Source organism: Lytechinus pictus, chromosome 2 (assembly GCF_037042905.1).
Source record: "Lytechinus pictus isolate F3 Inbred chromosome 2, Lp3.0, whole genome shotgun sequence".
NCBI classification, from domain to species: Eukaryota; Metazoa; Echinodermata; class Echinoidea; order Temnopleuroida; family Toxopneustidae; genus Lytechinus; species Lytechinus pictus.
This window is the reverse complement of record NC_087246.1, coordinates 43,390,205-43,416,472: the sequence shown is the minus strand read 5'-3', so window position 1 is coordinate 43,416,472 and position 26,268 is coordinate 43,390,205. Positions and strand designations below refer to the sequence as shown.

The 26,268-nt window shown below is 37.3% G+C and overlaps 1 protein-coding gene across 2 annotated transcripts; it reads right to left on the bottom strand.

Moving 5' to 3' along the window:
- Positions 1–261: 261 nt before the first annotated feature.
- Positions 262–21,153, bottom strand: LOC129279361 (adenylate cyclase type 2-like). Of its 2 annotated transcripts, XR_010292605.1 has the most exons (7): positions 20,997–21,153; positions 15,263–15,395; positions 14,487–14,648; positions 6,134–6,192; positions 5,351–5,431; positions 2,166–2,896; positions 262–1,310 (listed from the first exon to the last, which is right to left on the bottom strand). XR_010292605.1 is itself a non-coding variant. In XM_064094853.1 (6 exons), exons 1-6 carry the CDS (start codon positions 21,119–21,121, stop codon positions 2,797–2,799), a joined length of 660 nt encoding a protein of 219 aa, XP_063950923.1. In that variant the 5' UTR covers positions 21,122–21,153; the 3' UTR covers positions 268–2,796. The 2 variants fall into 2 exon arrangements, 1 of the variants encoding a protein (XP_063950923.1); XM_064094853.1 differs by having other exon boundaries at positions 268–2,896.
- Between the last annotated feature and the right edge of the window lie 5,115 nt (positions 21,154–26,268).

Here is a 26,268-nt window from a genome sequence, read left to right as displayed (position 1 = left end):
GGGTATATTTTCAGTGTCCAAAAGGGGAGAGTTGTTCATCTGTGACATCATAGATCTTGGTCGCATTGCCAATGAGAGGATCTCCATAGCATTAGTGATCTCGACATTCAAATGCTCATAACTCTTCTATTGCTAGTCCTATTTTACTCAAACTTTTGTTGATCTTATTCTTTGATTTTTCTGCTTTCACAAAAGCTAACTTGCTCCAAGAGTTTCATTCTCCTTTAACTTTAGTTTTTTCTCTCTCTCTTCTGTATTTTTGCTTGTGAAATATGGGAGAACTTTGTAAACTTTAATCTTACACTGAGAAAGGGCATGACCTGTTTTGAAAAAGGGCACGTCGGCCAGGTAGAAAAAAAGGGCACGGCCTTTTTGGCCGTGAATTGATCACTTTTTGTAAAGGCATCAAGGCCAGTTATAGGGGCATCGACGACCTGGCCGTCAATTAATTTTATGGTATACCTTTATTTATGCCCTGCACAAAGCACCACCACATTGGGGATTTTTTATGCGTAATTCATTACCGCACTACCTATCGTAATGCACACTTCACCTTAAAGTGATAATTTCACTTTGTTCTGATTAAAAAAATTCTCCTTTTGGTTCCTGAAAATGGGCTAAACATTAGGCTTATAGTGTAAAAATACCATCCCAAAAGTTTCAAAGTATTATATTTACAGGATCAATTTTAAAACCTTGGAGATATAAACCAAAGTTTGAAAATAATTGGGAGTTGGTTTCAATGACTATGTGTATACAGAGAATCTGAGCACCACAACACATTAATTCTAGATGAACACATCATGACCTACATGTACATACAGTGTGTACAAGGTATACACTGAATGTACAGTGCAGATAATAGCGTGTGTATAGGAGATACACACAACAGAAGGCAGTCAAAATAGCCAACAGACTTTTTGAATTGGAGAAAACTGGTCATAAGCTGAACCCGTCTACTAGATGGTTCTCAAAATCAGGCTAATGAATTGCTACAGTGTACTTGTATCTAAATTAGAGTTTTTCATCCTATATTGTGGTCTGTTTCAGGGTTTTTTAGGACAAATACAGGCACTCATACGCACGTTTCAACTCAGTTTGAGAATTTTTTAAATCAGCTGCTCACAAAGTTAAACGATCCCTTTAAACACCCAGCTAGCTAAACACAATGCATATTGTACACGATCGAAATTTTAAGAAAACGTATTTTACAAAGAAAAAAAGTAACGCCGTATTTTGGGTGAAAAAACGTAACAAATACGGCAAAAACGTAACGGTTGGCATCTCTGCTCGAGGCAACATATATTCATCTTAGGCCGTGTTTATGCTTCCACTTTTCAGGCCAGAATCAGCGTTTCCAAACGTGATTAGTCCAAAACACGGTTGCGTCCATGCTTACTTTCATTTAAACGCTGTTTCAAAACGCCGATCGTAAACTCACAAAAAGGTGCGTTTGTAAACGTCGTTTGACCAGAATCAGGCTTTCTGGGGAAGTATAAACAGAACCACGATCGTAAACGTGTTTAAATGACGTCATTTGGTGCATGCTTCCGGTGAGATGAAAATCCGCGGGCAAATACAGTCGCATTGCTCCATGGTCGCATGTTAACGGAATTACCTCTCATCTCTCTTGTTACATTTGCATGTGTGATAATTGATTTAAGTACTATCACTAGTATTACTCTTCCAATTTGTCATCACGATGAACGTTGAGGGATTTACAAAAAAAACCTGGAACATGAGTTATAATGAGGAGACATCGCCAGATTCCCATAAACAAATAGGTGTTTTATTATTTTATTATGTATACTTTAATATTCTTGATTTTTTTCTCACTATTATCCTCACCATGGTGAAAAATATATTGCTATGTCAAGTAGCTCCATGCAATGACTAAAATATCGGAAATTGTTCGATATGTAAATAACAGTCAACGTACCTTCCCCATAACTCTCGGAAAAAAAAACTTTCGAAAAAGGGCGCGCCCAATTTGACCTCGCTTTCCTGCTCAACGAAAATTACGATGATAAGCCAGCTGGACTTCGTGATTTCGCCTCTGAAAAGTGAAGCATAAACAGCACTCCCAGAACCACGTTTACGATCGGCGTTTTGAATCGACGTTTGAAAACGCTGATTCTGTCCTCGCAATGGAAGCATAAACACACCCTTACTGACCCCATTCTGTGCCATCAGAAAGAGCTAAAAAGAACCCTTGCATTTTTGTATTTACTTTGTTTCATTTAATAGCAGTCAACTAAGCCTATTTTGTTTACCTTGTAAGCAAATTAAAGCTTGTCATTAAGCATCCATTGTCATACTCGTTTCTATTATATATTGTTTTGCTCTCGCAATCTGTTTATTCATGTGATTTTACTCTGATGAGTGCATGTGGAAAAGCGTAAGTACATGTATGTCCATTTTTAAGGCTATTTTACATAATTTGATTATTTGTGCTTATCAGGAATGAAATAGGCTAAAATACATCCTAATGCCTACTGATTTATTTTCTTTCTTGAATTATTTGAAAGAATTTTCATCAAAGCAAGAATTGTAAAAGTTGCTTTTTTATTTACTTTACCAAAAAATCATAAATCCATGGCGAGCTAGATCACATAGTTAATTATGACAAAAAAGAAGGTTAAAAAACTTTCAAACAAATGTACATACATGTACATGTATTATCAAAATAGATTAATCTAGTCTGTAAATATTATCATAATAGAATTGATTAATGGATGACATAAGTTATATTATGAGGTATAGCTTAATGGTTAGAGGTGTGATAGTAAAAATTAACTAAAGTATAAATATTCCATAATTCCTTACCTTTTTCTCATAATGTGACTCTCTAAAAAACATGGTTCCTCTATGTATGTCTTCTGATCTAGACCAGGGTCTGCCAATGAATTAGGAAACCATGTAACACTTTCAACCTCATAAATAACTTAAAATAATCTTATCCTACTTAAATGGGTTCCCATCCAAGAGAGATGAAATTATTTCAAATGTTAAATGATTTTCTAGTTTGATAATGAAATTATATATAAAGTGTTAAAGTAAAAGGCTAACTACGGAGCCTTTAAAGTTCCATCGACTTGATGAGATAATCTATCTTGCCATGTCGACATAATAGTCTTATTATGTTGACATGGCGAGATATATTATCTCACCAGGTCGACTTATAAAACATTATATGTCGACATGGCGAGATATGAAGTGTCCAAGGCCCGGCGAGAGTCCAAATATCTCGCCAAGTTGACATATAACTTTTTAAAAGTCAACTTGGCAAGATAAAATATCTCGCCATGTCGACATAATAGCCTTATTATGGCCAAGTCATCAAGTCTCCGTAGTTAGCCTATTACTTTAACACTTTATATACAATTTCATTAGCAAACCAGAAAAGTTCGGCTGCGCGCAGTCGATGGGTATACCACTGCCCACTATGTACATGTATCTAAACCATAAGATAAGACTGTAAAATGGTCTAAATAGAAGATAGACCATTTTACCATCTTATGATGTGTAGTATGAGTGTTTACATGTGCTGTGGTTAAACAGTCTATCTAAATGATATTTTCTGTTTTTCTAAATCAAACCTGGGCCTACTTATTAAACATTTTCAAACAACATGAAAAGTTCATACGTGGGGGGGGGGGGGGGGAAGAGGCACTTACATAGACAAGTGGATACCATGCGCGACCAAAAAAACATGTAAAAAGGATGTTTTTTCAAGATAGGGCACGTTACGTACGTAACGTAATGAGGGTGTCAAAAACACTAAAATAATTAAAAAAGGGCATCTATTTCTTTAGGAAGCTACGTGTTCAGGGTCGATTTGCTAGGGTATAAAAAAGACTAAAATGTTTTTATAAAGGATGTTCTTTTTGCCCTTACTGTCAACACAACGTGTTTAGAGTCCGATTTGCGCGAGGTGGGGCCAAACATGAAGGTTAAGGTAAAACCGACGTTCTTGACATATTATAACAATTAAAATATCACTGTACTTGTTTAGGGGTTCAATTTAGGGAATACTTGCCAAGGGTATCGTTTTGTTTCCAATAATTGTTAAGGGTAGGGTTTCACACGCCAATACTTGGTAAGGGATGCATTTTCAGAAAATGGAAAATACTTGTTTAGGGTGCTTTCCGAGACCCCAAGGTCGCGCACGGTATCCACTCATCAACGGAAGTGGCCACCCCCCCCCCCGGTGTTCATTAAATGCATATGTAATGCACAAAGCACTGGGTTAAGTTTACTCAAAGTCAAAACAGAAATGGGTAAACAAAGAATTTCTCCCACTGGTGCATCAACTTGGATTAATTTACCCTTTTTAAAGAAATGCCAAGTCAGAGTCCTCGTTTCGTTGGCGTTACAATAATCTGTTTGAAATTTTGAAAAGTGTTCAAATGTGTGTAATATTTGTACATATGTTATAGGGGCTCCAAGGAAAACAGAACAACAGTTTACTAATTAATAAATAAATAATAAATAAATATTAATAAATAATATAAAGAAAAGTTTGGTTGAAAAGTGATTTACGGTTGCAGAGTTACAGTATGTGTCATAAGAGCTTTGACATGCAGGTCTCATAACTACATCAACAATCAAAGTTTTGGTGAAAAGTGACTTGCCGTTGCGGAGTTAGGCGCCATAAGAGAGTCTTGCATGTAAACTTTAACGTTGACCTGAAATTACCTTTGATCTTACCATGTGACTTCCGACTGCAGCATAACATGCAGGTTACCTAAGTACATTTACCATCCGATTTTGGTTGAAAAGTGACTTACGGTTACGGAGTTAGGTGTCATAAGAGAGCCTTGCATGCAAACTTTAACGTTGACCTAAAAATGACCTTTGACCTTACCATGTGACCTCCGACTGCAGCATAACACGCAGGTCCCTCAAGTCCATCTACCATCCAAGTTTGGTTGAAAAGTGACTTATGGTTGCGGAGTTAGGTGTCATAGAGTCTTGCATATAAACTTTAACGTTAACCTGAAAATGACCTTTGACCTTACCATGTGACCTCTGACTGCAGTATAACATGCAGGTCCCCCAAGTCCATCTACCATCCAAGTTTGGTTGAAAAGTGAATTACGGTTGCAGAATTAGGTGTCATAAGAGAGTCTTGCATGTAAACTTTAACGTTGACCTGAAAATGACCTTTGACCTCACCATGTGACCTCCGACTGCAGCATAAGATGCATGTCCCCCAAGTCCATCTACCATCCAAGTTTATTTATTGATTTGGAAAAGATCGATAATTATGGCAGAGCAGACAGGAAGATTCCTTCTAAAACAAGATGACTAATTATAAGGAAAATCTAAATGAGGTCTTTCAACTTACTTCCTAGAGTTAATGGCTTCGATAGCTTCCACCATTCTTTCATTGACTTGTTTATCAATAATGATGGATTGACGAAGGATTCTGAGGAAAAAATGTAGGACATACTGTATTGTCGTCACTGTCGCTATGGTAATGAACACATCATACAAAGTACACATCATTACGATACATCCTCTTATTTTGAGAATTTTTCAGTCTTTATAAAATTGATTGGATCTTGTATAATCAGCAGAATAATGTCACAAATATTTTTTTTATGATGAATTATGTTAGGCTTGCTCCATGCGCTAGTTTTAAATGAATAAAAACAAATATTTTAACAAATGTCGAATGTTGATCAAGATCAGTATTTTACATAGAATAGTACTTGGTTTAATAAGTATCTTGTATTTGGTTAACATCTGAAAATTTTAGTCAAGAAGCATACTGATGAATAAACAACAATGCTAATCCAACATATTGTGCAGTTAACATTTAAATTTGAGGGAGTGCTGAAATTATGTACATAAGATTTTATTGTTGTAGGTTTATTCATATAACCCATGTCAAATGTCATTATTCTTGCTTTTCAAGTCCTCTAAAATAGAAAATAGAGTCATTCTTATTTCTTACCTAGCATGCCCATAGTTGAATATCAGACTAAAAATAATGAAAAATATATGGAGATAAGTACAGATCAGAACCAAAATACTTGACAAATCATGAATTATTTTCCTTAGCAAATTACTGAGAAAAAAAAATGAAAAGAAATTGATAAAATGGACAAAATGGGAAGAATCTCACCTTGTATTGTGATCCATAAGTGTGAAAGGAACAAGGCAAGCATTCATGGCATAAATACCCTACAAAAGTGATAAATTATAGAAAATAACAATATAAAAAAGATGGAATCATTAATTATTTTAAATGGTATCAAGAATTCAGTCATAGCACCATTTAATATAATTTAATAGGAAATTGAGATATTTTCTAACATTAGGCCCAAATGCATGCCCTTCTAATTGGCATTGCATATTGTTGTGCTCTTTAGATTTTTCCAATTTGTGCTGTAATATGACAATGAACTATACACAATATCCCCAAGTACAATATCATCTTGCCAACCTGAACAAAGGACATTTCAGTATTACAAGGCAAATGCGATTTTGTGTCTCGCCCACTTATGAAATAACCAGAAATATCGTGATTTGCGAGGGCACGCAACAGAATTGTATCAAAACTTCATTGTGAAATGACTGGGATGGAATAACACTTATCATAAGAGCCTTGCACATAAACTTTAATATTGACCTGAAAATGTCCTTTGACCTTACCATGTGACCTCTGACTGCAGCATAACATGCAGGTCGCCTAAGTAAATCTACCATCCAAGTTTTGTTGAAAAGTGACTTACGGTTGCAGAGTTAGGTGTCATAAGAGAGTCTTGCATGTAAACTTTAACTTTGACCTGAAAATGACCTTTGACCTTACCATGTGACCTCCGACTGCAGCATAACATGCAGGTCCCATCCCCCCAGTACATCTACCACCCAAGTTTGGTTGAAAAGTGACTTACGGTTGCGGAGTTAGGTGTCATAGGAGAGTCTTGCATTTAAACTTTAACGTTGACCTGAAATTACCTTTGACCTTATCATGTGACCTCCGACTACAGCATAACATGCAGGTCATCCAACTCCATCTACCATCAAGCGACTTACGGTTGCGGAGTTAGGTGTCATAAGAGTCTTGCATGTAAACTTTAACGTTGACCTGAAAATGACCTGTGACCTTACCATGTGACCTCCGACTGCAGCATAACATGCAGGTCCCCCAAGTCCATCTACCATCCAAGTTTGGTTGAAAAGTGACTTACGGTTGCGGAGTTAGGTGTCATAAGAGAGTCTTGCATGTAAACTTTAACGTTGACCTGAAATTACCTTTGACCTTACCATGTGACCTCCGACTACAGCATAACATGCAGGTCATCCAAGTCCATCTACCATCCAAGTTTGGTTGAAAAGCGACTTACGGTTGCGGAGTTAGGTGTCATAAGAGAGTCTTGCATGTAAACTTTAACGTTGACCTGAAAATAACCTTTGACCTTACCATGTGACCTCCGACTGCAGCATAACATGCAGGTCCCATCCCCCCAGTACATCTACCACCCAAGTTTGGTTGAAAAGTGACTTACGGTTGCGGAGTTAGGTGTCATAGGAGAGTCTTGCATGTAAACTTTAACGTTGACCTGAAATTACCTTTGACCTTATCATGTGACCTCTGACTACAGCATAACATGCAGGTCATCCAACTCCATCTACCATCCAAGTTTGGTTGAAAAGCGACTTACGGTTGCGGAGTTAGGTGTCATAAGAGTCTTGCATGTAAACTTTAACGTTGACCTGAAAATGACCTGTGACCTTACCATGTGACCTCCGACTGCAGCATAACATGCAGGTCCCCCAAGTCCATCTACCATCCAAGTTTGGTTGAAAAGTGACTTACGGTTGCGGAGTTAGGTGTCATAATTAAGAGAGTCTTGCATGTAAACTTTAACGTTGACCTGCATGTACACTTTAACGTTGACCTGAAAATGACCTTTGACCTTACCATGTGACCTCCGACTGCAGCATTACATGCAGGTCCCCCAAGTCCATCTACCATCCAAGTTTGGTTGAAAAGCGACTTACTGTTGTGGAGTTATGTGTCATTAGGTTTGTGACGGACGGACGACATTTGGATCCCTAAGTCTCGCCTTCACCTCTGTTGGGCGAAACAATAAAAGCTGAAAATCAGTATTTCGTTGAGCAAATCACTATTTTCAAAGAAATACCTAGGACAACACATAAAACTGAAACTTTAGAAATAAGTATTTTGCATAAAACCATCATAAGTGTGAAAGGAATAAGGCAAGTATTCATGGCATAAATACCCTAACAAGTGGAACGCCTCTGGCAGTCTCGCCTGCATTACGCGAATTTAATATAGCAGCAGTGCTAAATTTGAAAACTACTATGAAATAATCATTCACAAAAACACCATTCATATAATGACAAAATACCATGTTCATTGACCATAAATGACATTTGAACGGTGACTTAAGACTTGTCAACTACACCCATGTCCACATTTCATTCACTCTATCCATAAACTTTCAAAGTTATGATGGCAATTCAACAACTACCCCAACATGGCCTAAGTTTATTGACCTTCGACCTTGGTTTTGTGACCTGAAACTCACAGGGGATGTTCAGTGCTACTTGATTACTTTTATATCCCAAGTTTTATGAACTAGATCCATAAACTTTCAGAGTTAGGATGGTAATTCAACAAATACCCCCAACACGGCCAAAGTTCATTGACCGTTAATGACCTTTGACCATGGTCATGTGACCTGAAACTCGTACAGGATGTTCAGTGATACTTGATTACTCTTATGTCCATGTTTTTTCAACAAATACCCCCAACTTGGCCAAAGTTCATTGCCCCTAAATGACCTTTGACCTTAGTCATGTGACCTGAAACTCAGGCAGGATGTTCACTAATACTTGATTAACCTTATGTCCAAGTTTCATTAACTAGATCCATAAATTTTCAAAGTTATGATAGTAATTCAACAAATACCCCCAACTTGACCAAAGTTCATTGACCCTAAATGACCTTTGACCTTGGTCACGTGACCTGAAACTCAAGCAGGATGTTCACTAATACTTGATTAACCTTATGCCTAAGTTTCATGAACTAGGTTCATATACTTTCTAAGTTATGATGTCATTTCAAAAACTTAACCTTCGGTTAAGATTTTGAAAATAATTCTCCCAACATGGTCTAAGTTCATTGACCCTAAATGAACTTTGACCTTGGTCATGTGACCTGAAACTCAGGCAGGATCTTCAGCGATACACTATTACCCTTATGTCCAAGTTTCATGAACTAGGTCCATATACTTTCTAAGTTATGATGTCATTTCAAAAACTTAACCTTAGGTTAAGATTTGATGTTGACGCCGCCGCCGTCGGAAAAGCGGCGCCTATAGTCTCGCTCTGCTATGCAGGCGAGATAAAAATGGGATAAATTATAGGAAATAACAATATAAGGATGGGATCATGTATTATTTTAAACGGTATCAAGAATTCAGTCATCTCAATTTTGCTACTAATTACTGAAAATCAGTACTACATGTAGTTAATTAAAGGACAAGTCCACCCCCAAAAAAAGTTGATTTGAATAAAAAGAGAAAAATCCAACAAGCACAACACTGAAAATTTCATCAAAATCAGATGTAAAATAAGAAAGTTATGACTTTTTAAAGATTCGCTTATTTTTCCAAAAATATTGCGCAAATTGGTCACATGCAAATGAGAGAGTCGATGATGTCCCTCACTCACTATTTCTTTTGTTTTTCATTGTTTGAATTAATACAATATTTAAATTTTTACAGACTTGACAATAAGGAAAAACTTGACTGAACCATAAATGTTAAACAATGGTAATTCCACATGTTCAGGGAGAAATAAAACTTTGTTTCACAGGACAAAGGGGAGAAAATGAGAATATTTTATATTTCATACAATAAAATACAAAAGAAATAGAGAGTGAGTGATGTCATCAGTTCCCTCATTTGCACAACGACCGGGATGTGCATATAACTGTTTTGTGAAATTAAGCGAAACTTTAAAATGTCATAACTTTCATATTTTACATCCGATTTTGATGAAATTTTCAGCGTTATGCTTGTTGGAATTTGCTTTTTTTATTAAAATAAACTTTTTGTTGGGGTGGACTTGTCCTTTAAAAGCTCTGCAAAGTAAATGAGATTACACTTTGTACATCTTCTTTGTTTCAAATGTAAATTTTAACACATTAACAATAAACATAAGCACTTCAGTCCATAATAAATTCTCTGTTTCTCACTTGTTTGTTTTCACAAATGTATCTCTCAATGTAATACCTACTGGCATGGGTGTCGATCACGGGGGGGATGGGGGGGATATATCCCCCCCAATATTTCAAGTGGGGGGGATGGCCTGTATTATCATCCCCCCCCAATAATTTAGGGTAGAAAAATTATAATAATGATGATGAAAAAATTAAAAGTTTGATCATGATAATTATAGTGATGATTATGTCATCAATCAGTTTGTTTCCTTCGCAATTTGTGTATATTGTTATTAAGTAAAAACATTCTTTTTCAGTACTATTAAACAGATGGGTGGAGGTTCAGGATGAAAAAGAGTGAAATGTTTTTGTATGATATTTTTAACACATGACATAAAAGGACCCCAACGAAAAACAACTTTTGTTGATAGGGTGTTCCATCCCACCAGTGGTGAAAAAAATAATTTTAATACATCAATTAATTCAAAAGGGTGGACAATAAACGGGAGTAAAAGGGTGGCAAGATAAATCGTCTAAGGAATGACCATATAGCTATTACATACAGTAATAGCTCTATGGAATGACGGTAAGCCCGATGGCGCACGAGAAGCCACATAGTTTGTAATTTGTGCTAGTCCTAATTGGTCCGAATCTGCATGTTATCATCATGCATTAAGAAAAAAGATATTGCCAGTCGGGTTAGATTTAAGAGAGACATTGTATACACAGAGGCGTCGATTCGGGGGGGGGGGGCGATCACCCCACCAATGAAAATATTTGGGGGGAACATATCGTTTTGCCACCTCCCAATAATTCCGCATGTGCAACTAAAAAATAAGATTGTAATGCTACACTGAAACCAGCAAGCGAGATTGAGATACCAACTCGATTTTGATTTAAAATCGTGCTCAAAATGTCTGCTTTTCAGATTGGAATATAAAAATTTTCAGCTCGCGCTTCGCGCTTGCATCATTTCTGTACCAAAACCCCATACTTTTCATGATTAAATAGGTGAATAGAATGTCCCGCTTTCAGTTCTATACCTCAAAAGAATTCCCGCTTCGATTTGCAATAATCTTTTGATGGATATATATATCTTGTTCTTTATTAAAAGCGTCCATTAAACTGTTTTTTTTTTCCAGATCGAAATATCAAAATTTTCAGCTGGCGCTTTGCGCTCACATCTATTGTTCTTCTAGATACCCATCTTAATCATTGGTACCAAAAATGCTTAGAATATCAAGCTTTCACGTCAGAATATAAAGAAATTTTTAGCTCGCTCTCTAGTGAGATTCATGTATTTATGCTCCTCATGAGTTACTACAAACAAACCTAAACAGGTACATTTTTCCTGTTTTCGTGTCATACTAAAAAAATTCAGCTCGCGCTTCGCGCTCGCATTGTTGGTGAGGGTAAGATATGTGTCTATTTCTCATGAGTCATATATATATGTATGCATATATATATATAATATAGGCCTAGTGTGTGGGTGAGTTTGTTCGTTTTGTATGATCGAGCGCCTTTGGAACGTTGATTCATGATTCCCCCCCCCCCCAATCTGAAAAATGGATCGACGCCCCTGCGTATACATCATGCTCAGTAAACAGATCACTATGCACATGGTCCAGACAATTTTTGTCATTTTTTTCTTTCGTATGAGTTTAGAATAGGCTTACTTGTAACACAAATTGAATTTTCAAAAAGTACAGTACACTACAACAATGAAGGAGTTTCCAAGAACACCATGCATATCAATTACTCCAAAATGTCCTAACTTGTGATTTTAGTGGGGGTAATGTTGAAAGATCCCCATCCACAAGAACTTTTGTGTGAATCATCCCCCCCAACCAAGAATACCAATCGACACCCATGCCTACTGGAACTAAAAGGATGAGTTAAAAACCCCTGATTAGGTTCATTCAATCAATTAAGTGTTCAGTTTTCTCAATCATTTCCCAAGTAAAAAGTAGAAAGATTTTGAACCTTGTTATCAATACTAAAAATGCTACTTTTTCATCTGGAATTGATTTTTTTTTATATATCAGGCGTGATAATATTTCTTCAGGAACTCTGGGAATATTTGATGCATCAACCAACTCAAAATCAATTCAATTTCATTGGTGTAATTAAATTGTAAGAATGCAAAACACACACTGCCCTTCGGTAAATTTGATCAATACCTTTCAGTTGACCAAATACACTTATTTTGCAAGACAGTCTAATTCAATTACAATTTATTGATGGGAAAGGGTACTGTTTAACTGTGCCAAAGTATGAATAGAGTTTTATCACTTAAATGCAATATTAATTCAACATGATGTTCTTAACAATACCAATTCACCAACTCGTGGCCATAACCTATTGGCAATGATAATCAATTCCATGCCATGATCATACTAAGCCTGAGTCGAATCGATTTTAAAATCGATGTTCGATCGATGTCATCGAACGCTGGTGCAGATTTTGCAAAATCGGTGCATCGAAAAAAAAAAAAAAATACCGTCGGCCGTCCGATTCATTTGGTTCACACAATCAGACATAAAAAATAAATAGTAATATCCAACTTGACTACTACTTACTTCATTTATATTGCCCCCAAAATGAAACCGATTGTGTAATTATGATGCCTATTCACCATTAATTTGAAGTTTATTTTGATCATAGTTCGAGTCTTACTCGTCTGCCCGGCTCGTCTGCTCGTGCCGAGATAATTTATGCACGATGAATTTATGAATGGAAGTCGCCATTCATCGTGCATGCGCGTGCAGTACTGTGCTTTAATCAAATCAGAAAATGGCCGGAAAATTGATGCGATCAACGTAAAGTAAATCTTGCTTTTCATGAACAATATTGATATCATGACCATAGAACATGATTTAATCGTAATATTTAACAATAATTTGCATATGATAATCATTAATATGAATTTAGAGCTTGATGTGAAACGTTTGTATTTCGTTTCAATTTTGAATGGCGGACATCACATGACGATCGACTTGAGTGAGTGCACTTGTCTAAAAAAATAATTATCACGTCAGGATTGATTATCGAACATTGTCAACATGTAGAAACTCTTTTGAAGATCGTAATATCACCATTTAATAATATTTTACATGACAAAACAGATAAAAATTACGTTTGATTTTTTTTCCCATCAATTTGAAGCTTGTTTGTGCCCAACTTTGGGCTCTGATTTCATAAATTTATGGAAAATATGTCAGACGTCATCGAACGCGCATGCGCATTGTGCTTCTTTTCTCGGAGCTCGGAGACGTCCAGAGATGGAATAAAAAATAAAAATAATGCCAGTATATAATACTATTAATTCTTCCATATGAACATAACATAGTTTGCTGACATCGTCAATATTTTTAGTATGGCCATAAAATCTTATTAAATCGTAATTATTTAACATCCAATAATAATTTATATGAATTTAGAGCTCGATCCGAGACATTCGTATTTATTTCGATCACAAGCTCTTGTGTTTAAAAAAAAATGGATTATCATCATCAGGATTAAGTCTCGAACATCGTCAGAACTCATATTCCACAATCTTTCCTCACAGTCGTTATATCAGCATTGAATACCAATTCAAATGACCATCCAGAGAAAATTATGTATTTATTCCCATCAATTTATTTGGAGCTAATTTTGGATCCAACTACCCCACCAACTACACAATTTCAGGCAAGTACAACGCTCTCCCCGCTGTTTGCACTTGTTAGATGGCGCTGGCAAGCATGCTTGTCGTTTCGGGAGAGTGAGTGTACGGGGCTGGTGTGTGCGAGTCTGGACTGCGAATGCTAGTTGACCGAAAATCATTCGGATCAACTCTGCGTGATTCATGTCTTTAATATTGTTCCATTTTAAACTTTTATGTTATCATCTGCAAATATCATTGTTGAAGATATTTTGGGAAGAATTCTGCATTGCTCCCCGGCCTTTTTTGTGTTTTGTGATCATGGAAATGTAGTGCATGCATTGCGCATGCATCGACGGCCGGCCGGAGCAAAAAAAAAAAGACTTGATTTTCCCCGCCTTCAAATTTTGATGCATCGATGTTCGATCGAATTAAAGCTGTCGAACACCGGTTTTCAAAATAATCGATATGACTCAGGCTTAGATCATACTATGACTTGCAAACACTGGGATTGTACAAGGTAACAGTGTGTTATACAGTGTGAACGCAGGGCATATAAAGTTGACACAATGACAATGTCCATATCCTTACATGTTTTAATGCTGCATTTGATTATTAAATGAATGTGTTCATACTTACTGATAAACCAATAGATTTTGGTACAGGCATAGTGGCATTGTGTTGAAATGGTTTATCCGCACCAGACCAGGACTCAAGGAACAGGGCCATCCTACGGGACACTTTACCCCTAGGCTTCTCTTGAGTCGCAGCTTGTGTCTCCTCAACTTTGTTAGCTGATGACTGAAATCAAAATCATTGTCAAAGGCACGGGCGTAAATCCGCGACGTCATGCTATTCAATAGGTGGACGCAAGGATTTACACCAGTGCTCAAAGGTATTTCTCAGATGATCTAAACAATAGTGTGACACTTATTGCTCACTTCTTTTATTCATCAATCTATAATTTCATATACTGCTTCTGGATTATATTTTACATTCACATATTTCTGCTGTTATGTCCAAAGTTTGTAATTTCACATGGGAATGTTCTGGTTCTATGGTGATTTTACTTCTATATTGATAAATATTCTATTTAGGTTACAAGTTCCACAAAGACTCACAACAGTGAGACCTTTAGACAAAAATCACCGCTTTGACAATTAAAAAAATGGACAGCATAACACAATTTGGATAAGCATTAGTGCTGTGTCTTTCGGCAGGAATTCTATATCAGGAATTTTACAGCAGCTATAACAATATATATTAGCTTTCCTCCATTTTACTTAATGGGAGGATTAGTGTGGAAATAAACATGTGGGATTCCCACAGAAAGACAAAGCTCATAATTTTCTTACGGCGTCTTTAAGGATAGGGCATTTTCATAGAACTTTAATTACTTATTCCAAAATAATTACCTTTGGATTTACAATAAAGAAAGTTTCAATGTTCATATCTCTGAGGTATTCACTGCGTTCATGGCCTCGGCCAGGTTCTACCTCGTACTTCAAACCAAGATTGTCTAACGTTGTCTGGGTTATGTGAACACGCCTGTGGAATAGATCATATCAAATTGAGAGAGAGAGAGACATAGAAAGAGAAAATGGACAAAGAAAGACAGGTAAGGAGAGAGACAAAGGAATATAGAGAGACTCCTACAACGGATGTGCGTGTGAGGAGGACGTGCTGCGGGCACTGCCTGTTTTTTGTTTGATTTTCTTTATTTTTTTTATAATCATGTTCATTTAATGGACTCTTTTTGTTGGATTATGTTTCGTCATGATATTGGCGCAAATTTAAGCCCTTTTGAGTCCAAGGATAAAGTGTAAAATAGACTTTCAAAATTGGATCCTACCAGCCCGATGTGTGCAATGAAATGCTACAGTCCCATCCATAGCTCCTAATGTTTTGTGCATCTCCCTCCATCTATGACGTATGCACTTCCCGGCGGGAATTTGGCTATTTTGAATCCAGTTTGGACATTGTTTTTGCTTCAATACAAGGACCTGGCAGACTTTATACTTTAATTTTCTTCATCTGTTTCTGCAATTTTGGGACTTGGTCATCATGATTTCTTTTACACCAGCTTTGCGCATTAATTGTGTGTTGCGTATTTTATGTAATAGCGCCACCTTGTGGTCGCTTTGGCTTGTTGAAGTGTTTTTACTGTATTGCGTGCTTTGTAGGCACTTTGGTAGCATCTCCTACAAGCCGCGGTTCACGTTAAATAAAGAGTTCAAATTGTACGCCTTGTCTGTCGACTTGTTTGTTCTTTTGTGGTGGCAGCTTTGGAAACGGATCCTAGCCTTTTCACTGCCCAAACGGTCTTCATGCTTTCCTAGCAGTCAGGCATCCAATTCTAGCTTGTTGGGGTTAGTGTACTAACTTTCACTCACAAACACGGCTTGGCATAACGGTACGGTAGATCTATTGTAGTCCCATCTATCCAATTACGTGTCACTAAAACTATGGCTACCCCCAGAGCACCCAAGCAATGGTGTCTCATCAAAAACGAATCCGTTACGTCTTTCGAGAATTGGAAGCAGAATTTGATTTACATCCTCACTCTCGATCCCAACTTTGCCATATTCTTAGGTGCCGATTTTGCGTGGAATAAGAAACCAAACATGACCCACTACGTGGTATGTCAAGTGACCCCATTTCTGAGCTGTCAGAGACTAGGAGGTCGGCCCAACAGAAAGCAAGCATGTTGGAGCTAATCCTTGGGCAAATTGCGAATTACTGCCCGATAATATTGCGTAATTCTATCATTCGTGATTCTACTTCACTAGGTGACATTTGGGGAAAAATCAGGCTACATTATGGCTTTCAAAGTAGTGGTGCCCACTTCCTTGATTTTTGCGATATCAAGCTAGAGGCGGACGAACGCCCGGAGGATTTGTATCAAAGAATTCTTGCCTTTGTTGACGATAATCTCCTTAAGGTTAATGGTGGTATATCTCACCATGGTGAATTGATTTCAGAAGATGAAGAGTTGACTCCTACACTTGAGAATTTCATAGTCATCCAATGGTTACAATTGATCCATGCTGATCTCCCTCATCTGGTAAAGCAGAGGTATGGCACTGAGCTACGTGCTCGATCTCTCTCGTCTCTCAAGCCAGTGATTTCTCAAGCCCTCAACAGCCTGCTCGATGAGATTCACTCCACCGAAAACTCTCGTGCTATGCGTGTTACTGCCTCTTTCCCTCAGCGGAAGGGACGCATGAGCAAGTTTCCCACTCAGGCTCAACCACGCCGCACTACGAAACCACAGTATTCCGATAAACCACGTCCTATCAAATACTGCCCCTGCTGCGAGGCGCGCCGATACCTTAGCGAATGTACATTTTTGCCAGAACAAGATCGTCGCTTCATAGCCAAAGCCTGACAAGCTGCCAATATCTTTGGAGACGAGGACTTTGACGACAACAGTGATTCCGGGGAGCCTGAACGAGCTCCATCAGCTGTCAGCCCCACAGATGAGAATCCTCAGCATTCTCAAACTGCTGCCCTGCAAGTACAGATTCGCCAGTCTCCGTATTTTGATGCCTTTTTTGGACACCATACCACCAGTATTATGGTGGACAGTGGTGCCACAGGTAACATGATTCGTGCCGCAACTGTGCAAGCCCTCGGCGGTGAAATAAAACCTAGTTCACAATCTGCACATCAGGCGGATGGTGTATCTCCCTTGGAAGTAGTAGGGGGAACATGCCTCACATTCTCACGTGAATCTCAGCAACTTGTTTTTGAGGGCCTTGTTGTTCATGAGTTGGATGTTGAAGTTCTCCCTGGGACTCCCTTCATGGAACTCAATGACGTCTCTGTTCGGCCTGCCAAGCGCCAAATATGCATCGGCGATGACTTTGTGATTACTTATGGCTCTAAGCCCTCGTTTAACAAGAAGTCACATGCTGTTCGTCGGGCACATGTCCTTTGTGCCCCTCCTTAGTCCACCGTCCTATGGCCTGGTGTGATTTTGTTGAATTGACACTTCCTGCTGATTTGTTATCCCATGAGACTGTTGCCCTCGAACCCCGTGCTGTCAGTTCGAAAGTTCCTGAATCCTTCCAGCGCTCGCCAGTCATGGCCTAATCCCTGTATCATATCAAGTGTGGCAGGCAAAGTTCATATCCCAAACCTCTCGGATGAGCCTCGTCTTCTCCGCAAGAACGAGCATTTTTGTCAAGTTAGGCCTGTGTATGTTAATGAGTCAACTGAATCTGGCACACTTGCACCTGAGCCTGTCAAGCCACAGCCCTCCGTGCCTAGAGTTACTAAACACTCTGGTGCTATCTCTTTAGATCCGGATAGCATCCTCTCTCCTAGCTTATTGCAGGACTTTGCCATGCTCTATTCTGAGTTTGATGACGTATTCAATCCTGCTTTCAAAGGTTACAACGGTTCTGCTGGTCCATTTGAGGCGGTGGTGAACATGGGGCCGGTCCAGCCTCCTCAGCGGAAGGGTCGCTTGCCCATGTATGCCCGCCCATCCCTCGTTGAACTACAAAACAAATTTGATGAGTTGGAACAAGTCGGTGTGTTTGCCCGCCCAGAAGATGTGGGCATTACTGTACAGTATCTCAATCCCTCTTTCTTGGTGAAGAAACCCAATGGTGGTTTTAGACTCGTATCAGCCTTTGCCGATGCTGGACGTTACTCAAAGCCCCAACCATCCCTCTTACCTGACATTGACTCAACCCTTCGCAGTATTGGTCAATGGCAATACCTTATTACCTCAGACCTTGTCAGTGCCTTCTATCAGATACCCCTTGCGAAGGCCTCAATGAAATATTGTGGCGTGGCTACCCCGTTTCGCGGAGTAAGGGTTTACACTAGGTCGGCTATGGGAATGCCTGGATCAGAAACAGCTCTTGAGGAGCTGATGTGTCGTGTTCTTGGTGGTTTGTTACATGAAGGTGGTGTTGTCAAATTGGCCGATGACTTGCTCTGTGGGGGAAATACCCCAATGAGCTCTTGGATAATTGGACTCGTGTCTTACATGCTCTCCGTTCTGCTGGACTTCGCCTTTCCCCTAAGAAGACAGTCGTTTGCCCCAAGTCACCTGGCATTCTTGGTTGGATCTGGTTTCAGGGTACTCTTAGCTCTAGCCCCCACTGTGTCGCGGCCCTGGCCTCTTGCGACCTACCCAAGACTGTCAAGGGTCTGAGATCATTCATTAGTGGGGCGAACAATACCTTTCCTTCTCTTATTTGTTTTTTTCCCGTATTTTATCATGAAAACGCGTACTGCCATATTTTAAATTGATTTCGTTCTACTTGGCAGCTCTGAATGAGTATATCCCAGTTATTGATAGTAAATAGATCGAGTTAAACTCAACTGAAAATAATCTTTCGAAGTAAAAAAAAAAATATATATATATATAAATTTTCTTGATAGCTTCTAACTAAACCAGATCTATCACTGAAGGTGATAAATACCCTGCCCTATGCCGTAACCACGACAACAGTGTCCGACACATGGAAAAAATATGTCTTGACCACCTTTACCCCAAGACCTATATGTGAGCAAAATATCATGAGAATAGGTTAAATACTGATGAAGTAGTTCGAACCGCACAATTTTGCCCAATTTTTGACATATATTGTTCCCATGGCAACATGATTTCCGACACATGCAAAAATATGTCCCGCACATCTTTACCTCAAGACCAATGTGTGAGCCAAATTTCATGAGAATTGATTGAAAACTAATCAAGTAGTTCAAACCGATACATTTTACCTAATTAGGGGCCTATAATAATGTTGTAACCATGACACAAAATATGAATCTCGCACACCTTTACTTCGAACCAAATGTATACCAAATTTCATGAGAATTGTTGAAAATTGTTGAAAATTGATGAAGTAATTAAAATGCCAGTTTTTTACCCAAGTTTTGTCATATAATATGTTGTTGCCATGGCACCATGATTTAAGACACACACAACATACCCATCTTGCACATCTTTACATCAAAACCAATGTGTACCAAATTTCATGAGAATTGGTTAAAAACTGACTGAGGAAGTAGTTTGAACTGCAACATCTGTACCTTATTTCTGCCAAAATAAACCGTTGCATGGCAACACAATTTCCAACACGTGCGAAAAGTGTGTCTTGAACATCTTCACCCCATCACCAATATGTGTTCCAAGTTTCATGAGAATCGGTTAAAAACTGATGAAGTAGTTCGATGCGCAAGATTTACAGTGGACCAGCCAACTGTACGCTGATTCATATACCTCTTCAAACTTCGTTTGTCAGGGGTGTAATAAAAAATTAAGGAAATATGGAAAATAGATAGCCATTTCATGAATGTACAGATGTTAAAGTGAAATTTCAGCAAACTTTTTGGGAAGGGTTTTCTTTTTTTCAAACAGTAACAAGTCAAAATAGAAAAACATTTATGCTTTCAATGGTCATTTTACAGCGTTTAAACATTTTTACTCGGCCCAAGTATAAAAGCATACACACATGCATGAATCAGTTATAGATATATGTATGAATGTAGTTGTACATTCTAGTGAAAGGTCACACCACATTCAATATCCACATACAGATTCTTTTTCTTTATTTAAATCATATTCCATTTCAAATGTAAAATCTAGTTACATTAATGTTCATGAATCATGAACAATAGTTATAAATTCAATTATGATTATTGCTATTTATTTTTAGCTGCATTCTTATGAATTTGTGTAATTGCATATTTTTCTTATCCTGTTATTTAATAGTGACAAGGGAAAATAATACATTGTCTTTTTAATTTGATCATACATAGCGCATAGAGGAAAACTACTCTGTATTCCCCATAGGTTTTTTACATGCAATTCAGAAGTCAGTGTTATAGTACAGTTTTTTACAATATAGGTCATCGTCATGTTAAATTATGTTTTCCCTATTTTTTATATTATTATCATTAGTAGTAGTATCAAGTCTTTACTACATCAAATGAGAATAGCCACTTTATTCATTAACTTCACAGAGTTAAGTCAGAAAGTAAAGTGTTAATGCATGTCCTTTTTGCGTCACAGTGTTACAGTGGTACATGTACGAGCCAATCCTGCTGCAACATTCATATTTAAACATATACTACTCCGAATGACACAAGATATTTCTCAAATATCAAATAAAAGAAAAAACTTACCCAGGAACACCACAACTCTCCATGTGATTGGCTAAAGTAACATCATGTGACCAGACATCGTACTGCCACTTCCTCAGGCCAAGTACACCACATAGAACATTACCTGTATGAACACCAACCCTCATGTTTACATCAACACTCGTGGCATCACGAACAGTCCTGAAAAGAACAAGAAGTTCTAAATTAATTTCTATCTTTCTAAAATGACTACATTACACATATGAGTATTTTTGTGATAGTGGAGAGATTTTCCTACAGAAAATTTGATCATGTCATATTTCAAGGTCAATTGAGTTGATTTTTTAAACAAGTGGAATGCCTATGGCTGTCTCACCTGCATCATGCAATTCAATATAGCAGCAGTGCTGACTTTGAAAACTAATATAAAATAATTATTCACAAAAAACACCATTCATATAATGATACAATACTACGTTCATTGACATTTGACCTTGATCATGTGACCTAAAACTTGTCAGTGATACGTGATTATGATTACCCCTATATACACATTTTATACACTATATAAACTTTGAAAGATATGACAGCAATCTAATAATTACCTCTAAAATGGTCAAAGTTCAATTACCTTAAATGACCTTTGACTTTGGTCATGTGACCTGAAACACACATGAGATGTTCAGTGATACTTGATTATTCTTATGTCCAAGTTTTATGAACTAGACCAATACACTTACAGAGATATGATGGTAATTCAAAAAATACCCCCAACAAGGCCAAAGTTCATTGACCTTAAATGACCTTTGACCTTAGTCATGTGACCTGAAACTCGGACGGGATGTTCAAAGATTTTTGATAACTCTTATGGCCAAGTTTCATGAATCAGATCCATAAACTCTCAAAGTTATGATGGTAATTCAACAGATACCCCCCCCCCCCCACATGGCCAAAGTTCATTGACCTTTGACGTTGGTCATGTGACCTGAAATGCGCACAGGATGTTCAGTGATACTTGATTACTCTTATGTCCAAGTTTTATGAACTAGACCAATAAACTTTCAGAGTTATGATGGTAATTCAACAAATATCCCCAATTTGGCCAAAGTTCATTGACCCTAAAAGACCTTTGACCTTAACCATGTGATTTGAAACTTGCACAGGATGTTCAGTGATACTTGATTACTATTATGTCCAAGTTTCATGAAACAGATCCATAAACTTTCAAAGTTATGATGGTAATTTAACAGATACCCCCAATTTGGCTAAAGTTTATTGACCATAAATGACCTTTGACCTTGGTCATGTGACGTGAAACTCAAGCAGGATGTTGAGTACTACTTGATTAACCATATGTCCAAGTTTGATGAACTGGGTCCATATATTTTTTAAGTTATGATGACATTTCAAAAACTTAACCTCAGATTCAGATTTTGATGTTGATTCCCCCAACATGGTCTATTTACCCTAAATGACCTTTGACCTTGGTCATGTGACCAGAAACTCAGGCAGAATGTTCAGTAATACTTGATTAACCTTATGGCAAATTTTCATGAACTAGATCCATATACTTTCTAAGTTATGCTGTCATTTCAAAACTTAACCTTAGGTTAAGATGAGGTGTTGATGCCGCCGTCGCCGTCGGAAAAGCGGCGCCTATAGTCTCACTCTGCTTTGCAAGTGAGACAAAAAGGATCCGTATTTTATGATGTAGAGATAAAATTAGGCCCAAAGACAAAGAAATTTTCATTTTACAAGGCTTTTAAATGGGAAAGTAGTCAAATTGAGGACACTAAGATGTGACATCCTCAAACAGGGTATACATGTGATGCAATTTATCTACAATTTCATTTATATATTTTGTTCTCATTTGTTGTAATAATGTTGCTACCATGTCAGGTATGCAGGGAATAGAAAAAAGTATACAGTATTGTAACTAAAGGTTTCAAATTACTGATTTTCCAAAAGTGGAACATGCATTTCTCTTGGTGTCCAGTTTACTTTTTTGGTAACAAATGTTCCACAGCACAACTAGAATATGGACTAGCAAATGAAATACATTTACTAAATCATCTTCAATTTGAAGAACTCCCTGTACAGTGCGTCCCACAAAAAACGAAACCGAGATTTATCAATGATTTATCACAACTTAATCACAAATACAATAGACAATTGACCTACCATTGTAAAGCTTAGAATCCCCTCTTTCATCTGAAATTACTTAGATTATTTCTTATTCAACGCATGAGTGAGCAAAAACAATTTGAAGAGGGGATACCAAAAAGTCATTTGGCAGGCTGTATCTGGGTTTCAAAAAGAAAACCACATTTTTAAAAAGTTCAATATCTGCTCTTTAATTTGATACCTCAATTACAGAAAATGGTCAAGAAATAACAAAGTTCTGGTTATTTGAAATAAGGCTTGAATTTCAATAATTTCATAAAATTAAGAAGTTCTACAGGCTAGCGTTCAAACTCACTTGACACTCCGTTTTGTTGACGATCAGCCATGCATAAAGTCTTTTGTTAACCATGCGATAGCTTCTGTGGGTAACCGGTGAAAACACGTTTATTTAATGAAATTATTGAAATACAAGCATTGTTTCGAAGGAACATAACTTCTTGACCATTTTTTGTGATTAAGGTATCAAATAAAAGAGTAGATATTGAACTTTCTGGCATGTAATTTTCTTTTTGAAATTCAGATACCCCCCGCCAAATGAGTTTTTGGTATCCTTTCTTCAAATTGTTTTTGCTCACTCATGCATGAATGGGGAATAATTTAAGTTATATCAGATGAAAGAGGAGATTCTAAGCTTTACATTGATAGGTCATTTGTCTGTTGTATTTGTGATAAAGTTATGATAAATCATTGCTTAATCTCGGTTTCGTTTTTCCTGGGACGCACTGTATAATGGATAAACAATAGGAAATTGCTTTCAAAATGTACTAAAAGTGTACTAAATGTACTAAATAGATTTAGGGTACATACCTACTTGAAATTAGGGGAAATATTTAAAAACTGATGAAGTAGTTCGATTTACAGTGAACCAGCCAACTGTACGCTGATTCCTATATACCCCTTCAAACTTCGTTTGGTGGGGTGTAATAAAAAAATTGTAATGTGTGTTCCCCGTGCATTTTGCAGGGGTCAGTTCTGTTAATTTTATAATCTGCAATCAAATACTCATAAATAGAAATCTATAGCACAAAGGTCTATAAAACAGATAAATAAAATCAATCCAAAAATACATTTTTTTAATATGTGGCAGCCATTTTCATTATGTTGTCCACATTTGCATTTTCAGAGGTTTTTCAGAGGTAGGACAAATCTGTGAAGAAATGAACGCAGCCACGTTTAACTGGCAGGATATGATCACATGTAACCACAAACTAAAGACTTGGAGATGTTAATCTTTTGCATGAGAAAATAAGCTAATTCTCTAATTCATGCAACATTTCTTAGTGGACAACAAGCATAATTCATAAAAATGCCAATAGAAACCCATACAAAAGAAAAATAAAATTATGTTCATATCATTGGAGACTGCTTGAACTCTCTCCTCTGGTTTATCTCATGAATGTTTATTGATTACTCAGTGTGTTTAGAGCATCTTATAAAGGAATTTATATTTTCAGTCTGATTTCACACTTTCCCTCCCCAGTATTGTAAAATTACTCAATTTAAGCAATTTTGTGTCTCGCCCACTTATGAAAATAACTAGAAATATAGTGATTTGCGAGGGCACGCAACAGAATTGTATCAAAACTTCATAGTGAAGTAACTGGGATGGAATAACATAATGTCATAGGGGCTTGCATGTAAACTTTAATGTTGACCTCAAAATGAACTTTGACCTTACCATGTGACCTCCAAACACAATAACATGCAGGTCTCCTAAGTACACCTACAACCCAAGTTTGGTTTAAAAGTGACTTACGGTTGCAGAGTTGTGTGTCATTGGGATGACTTTTTATGGAAGTTAGTAGTATTTGGTTTGTTTTTGTTAAATCTTCAACTATTGCTCTCTTCTGTCCTTTCAGTTTTCTTCTGTTTGGTATCACTTCTTGACATTTTCTATAGGACTTGAATTTCACTATAATTCCACACGATGATTTAAGTGCTGCTCCTCCTTCTGAAGTGTGCTCTGATGGACTGACTTGGTGGCTTCTTTCTATGTCTTCAAGCCTGAGGTCGACCTTGAGGGTATCCTAGACAATCTTCATCACTATATTGTCTGTACTTTCATCTTTTCTCTCAGGACATCCAAAAAATCGAAGACAATTTTGATGTGAATATTGTTCTTGTGCGTTGATGCTCTGTCTGATCCCTTTCATCTTGTCTGTCTGCTCATTTACTCTTTTCTTTAGGTCCTCTATTTCCTTTTCTTTGGCAGCTTTACTGATCTGTAAGTCCATTATCTCTGATTCCTGCTTTTCAATAGTTTCTTCCAGGACTCTAATCTTCTTGTCAATTGAGTCATGAACCAATGATATAAAACCTTTGTTCTGTAGGAGGTCCTTAATGACTTCTTCTTTACCTTTACTTTACTGGAAGAATGCTGATGATCCCAGCAGTCGTGCTTCCAGTTCAAGTCCTTCATCCTTCTCGTTAGTTATGTATCTTCATAGCAGTCTAGCTTGGAAATCTACACCGTCCTTGACATTAGTATGGTTTCTATGAGAGTTGAGTTTTCCTTTGAACGTGATTTGGTGGCCACAGGACAGATTGACATACTGGACAATCGGAAGCTTATCTTCAGTAGATTTGAAAGTCTTGCTATTGAAAACAGGACAATATGGTTAAAGCCCAGGTCATCAAATATTGCACTACTGGAGTTCACTGAACTGTGATGTATGTTCCAGATCAACTTGAAGTGAAGCTAACATAGAAAGTAGTATATGGGACCTCAAAAAAATGATGACAAGAACACCAGTCCTTGAGATATAAATATCACTATAAATCCATGTCATATGATACCATCTTGATTGTCAAATGTCTCCTGGAGGGATGTACTCCATCACAAATTACAACATTGTAGAAAAAACAATTCAATTCAGAGAGAAATTAAGGTAAAATCATCAGAGAAATATCCATGTGTGTGCACTCCAATGTGTAAAAAAAACTATTTAAAAAAAGGATCTGGCTGCAAGATAATATATTTTATATTTCAGCTTATATTTATATATATTTTTAATTGTTCATTTAATTATTTCAATTGCCTGATTAGGTGTATTGTCCAGGGTGACCAGATTTCACAAAAAAGATTAACAAAGAAGGCTACACAGTGTTAGACTTGTGAAAAAAATATAAA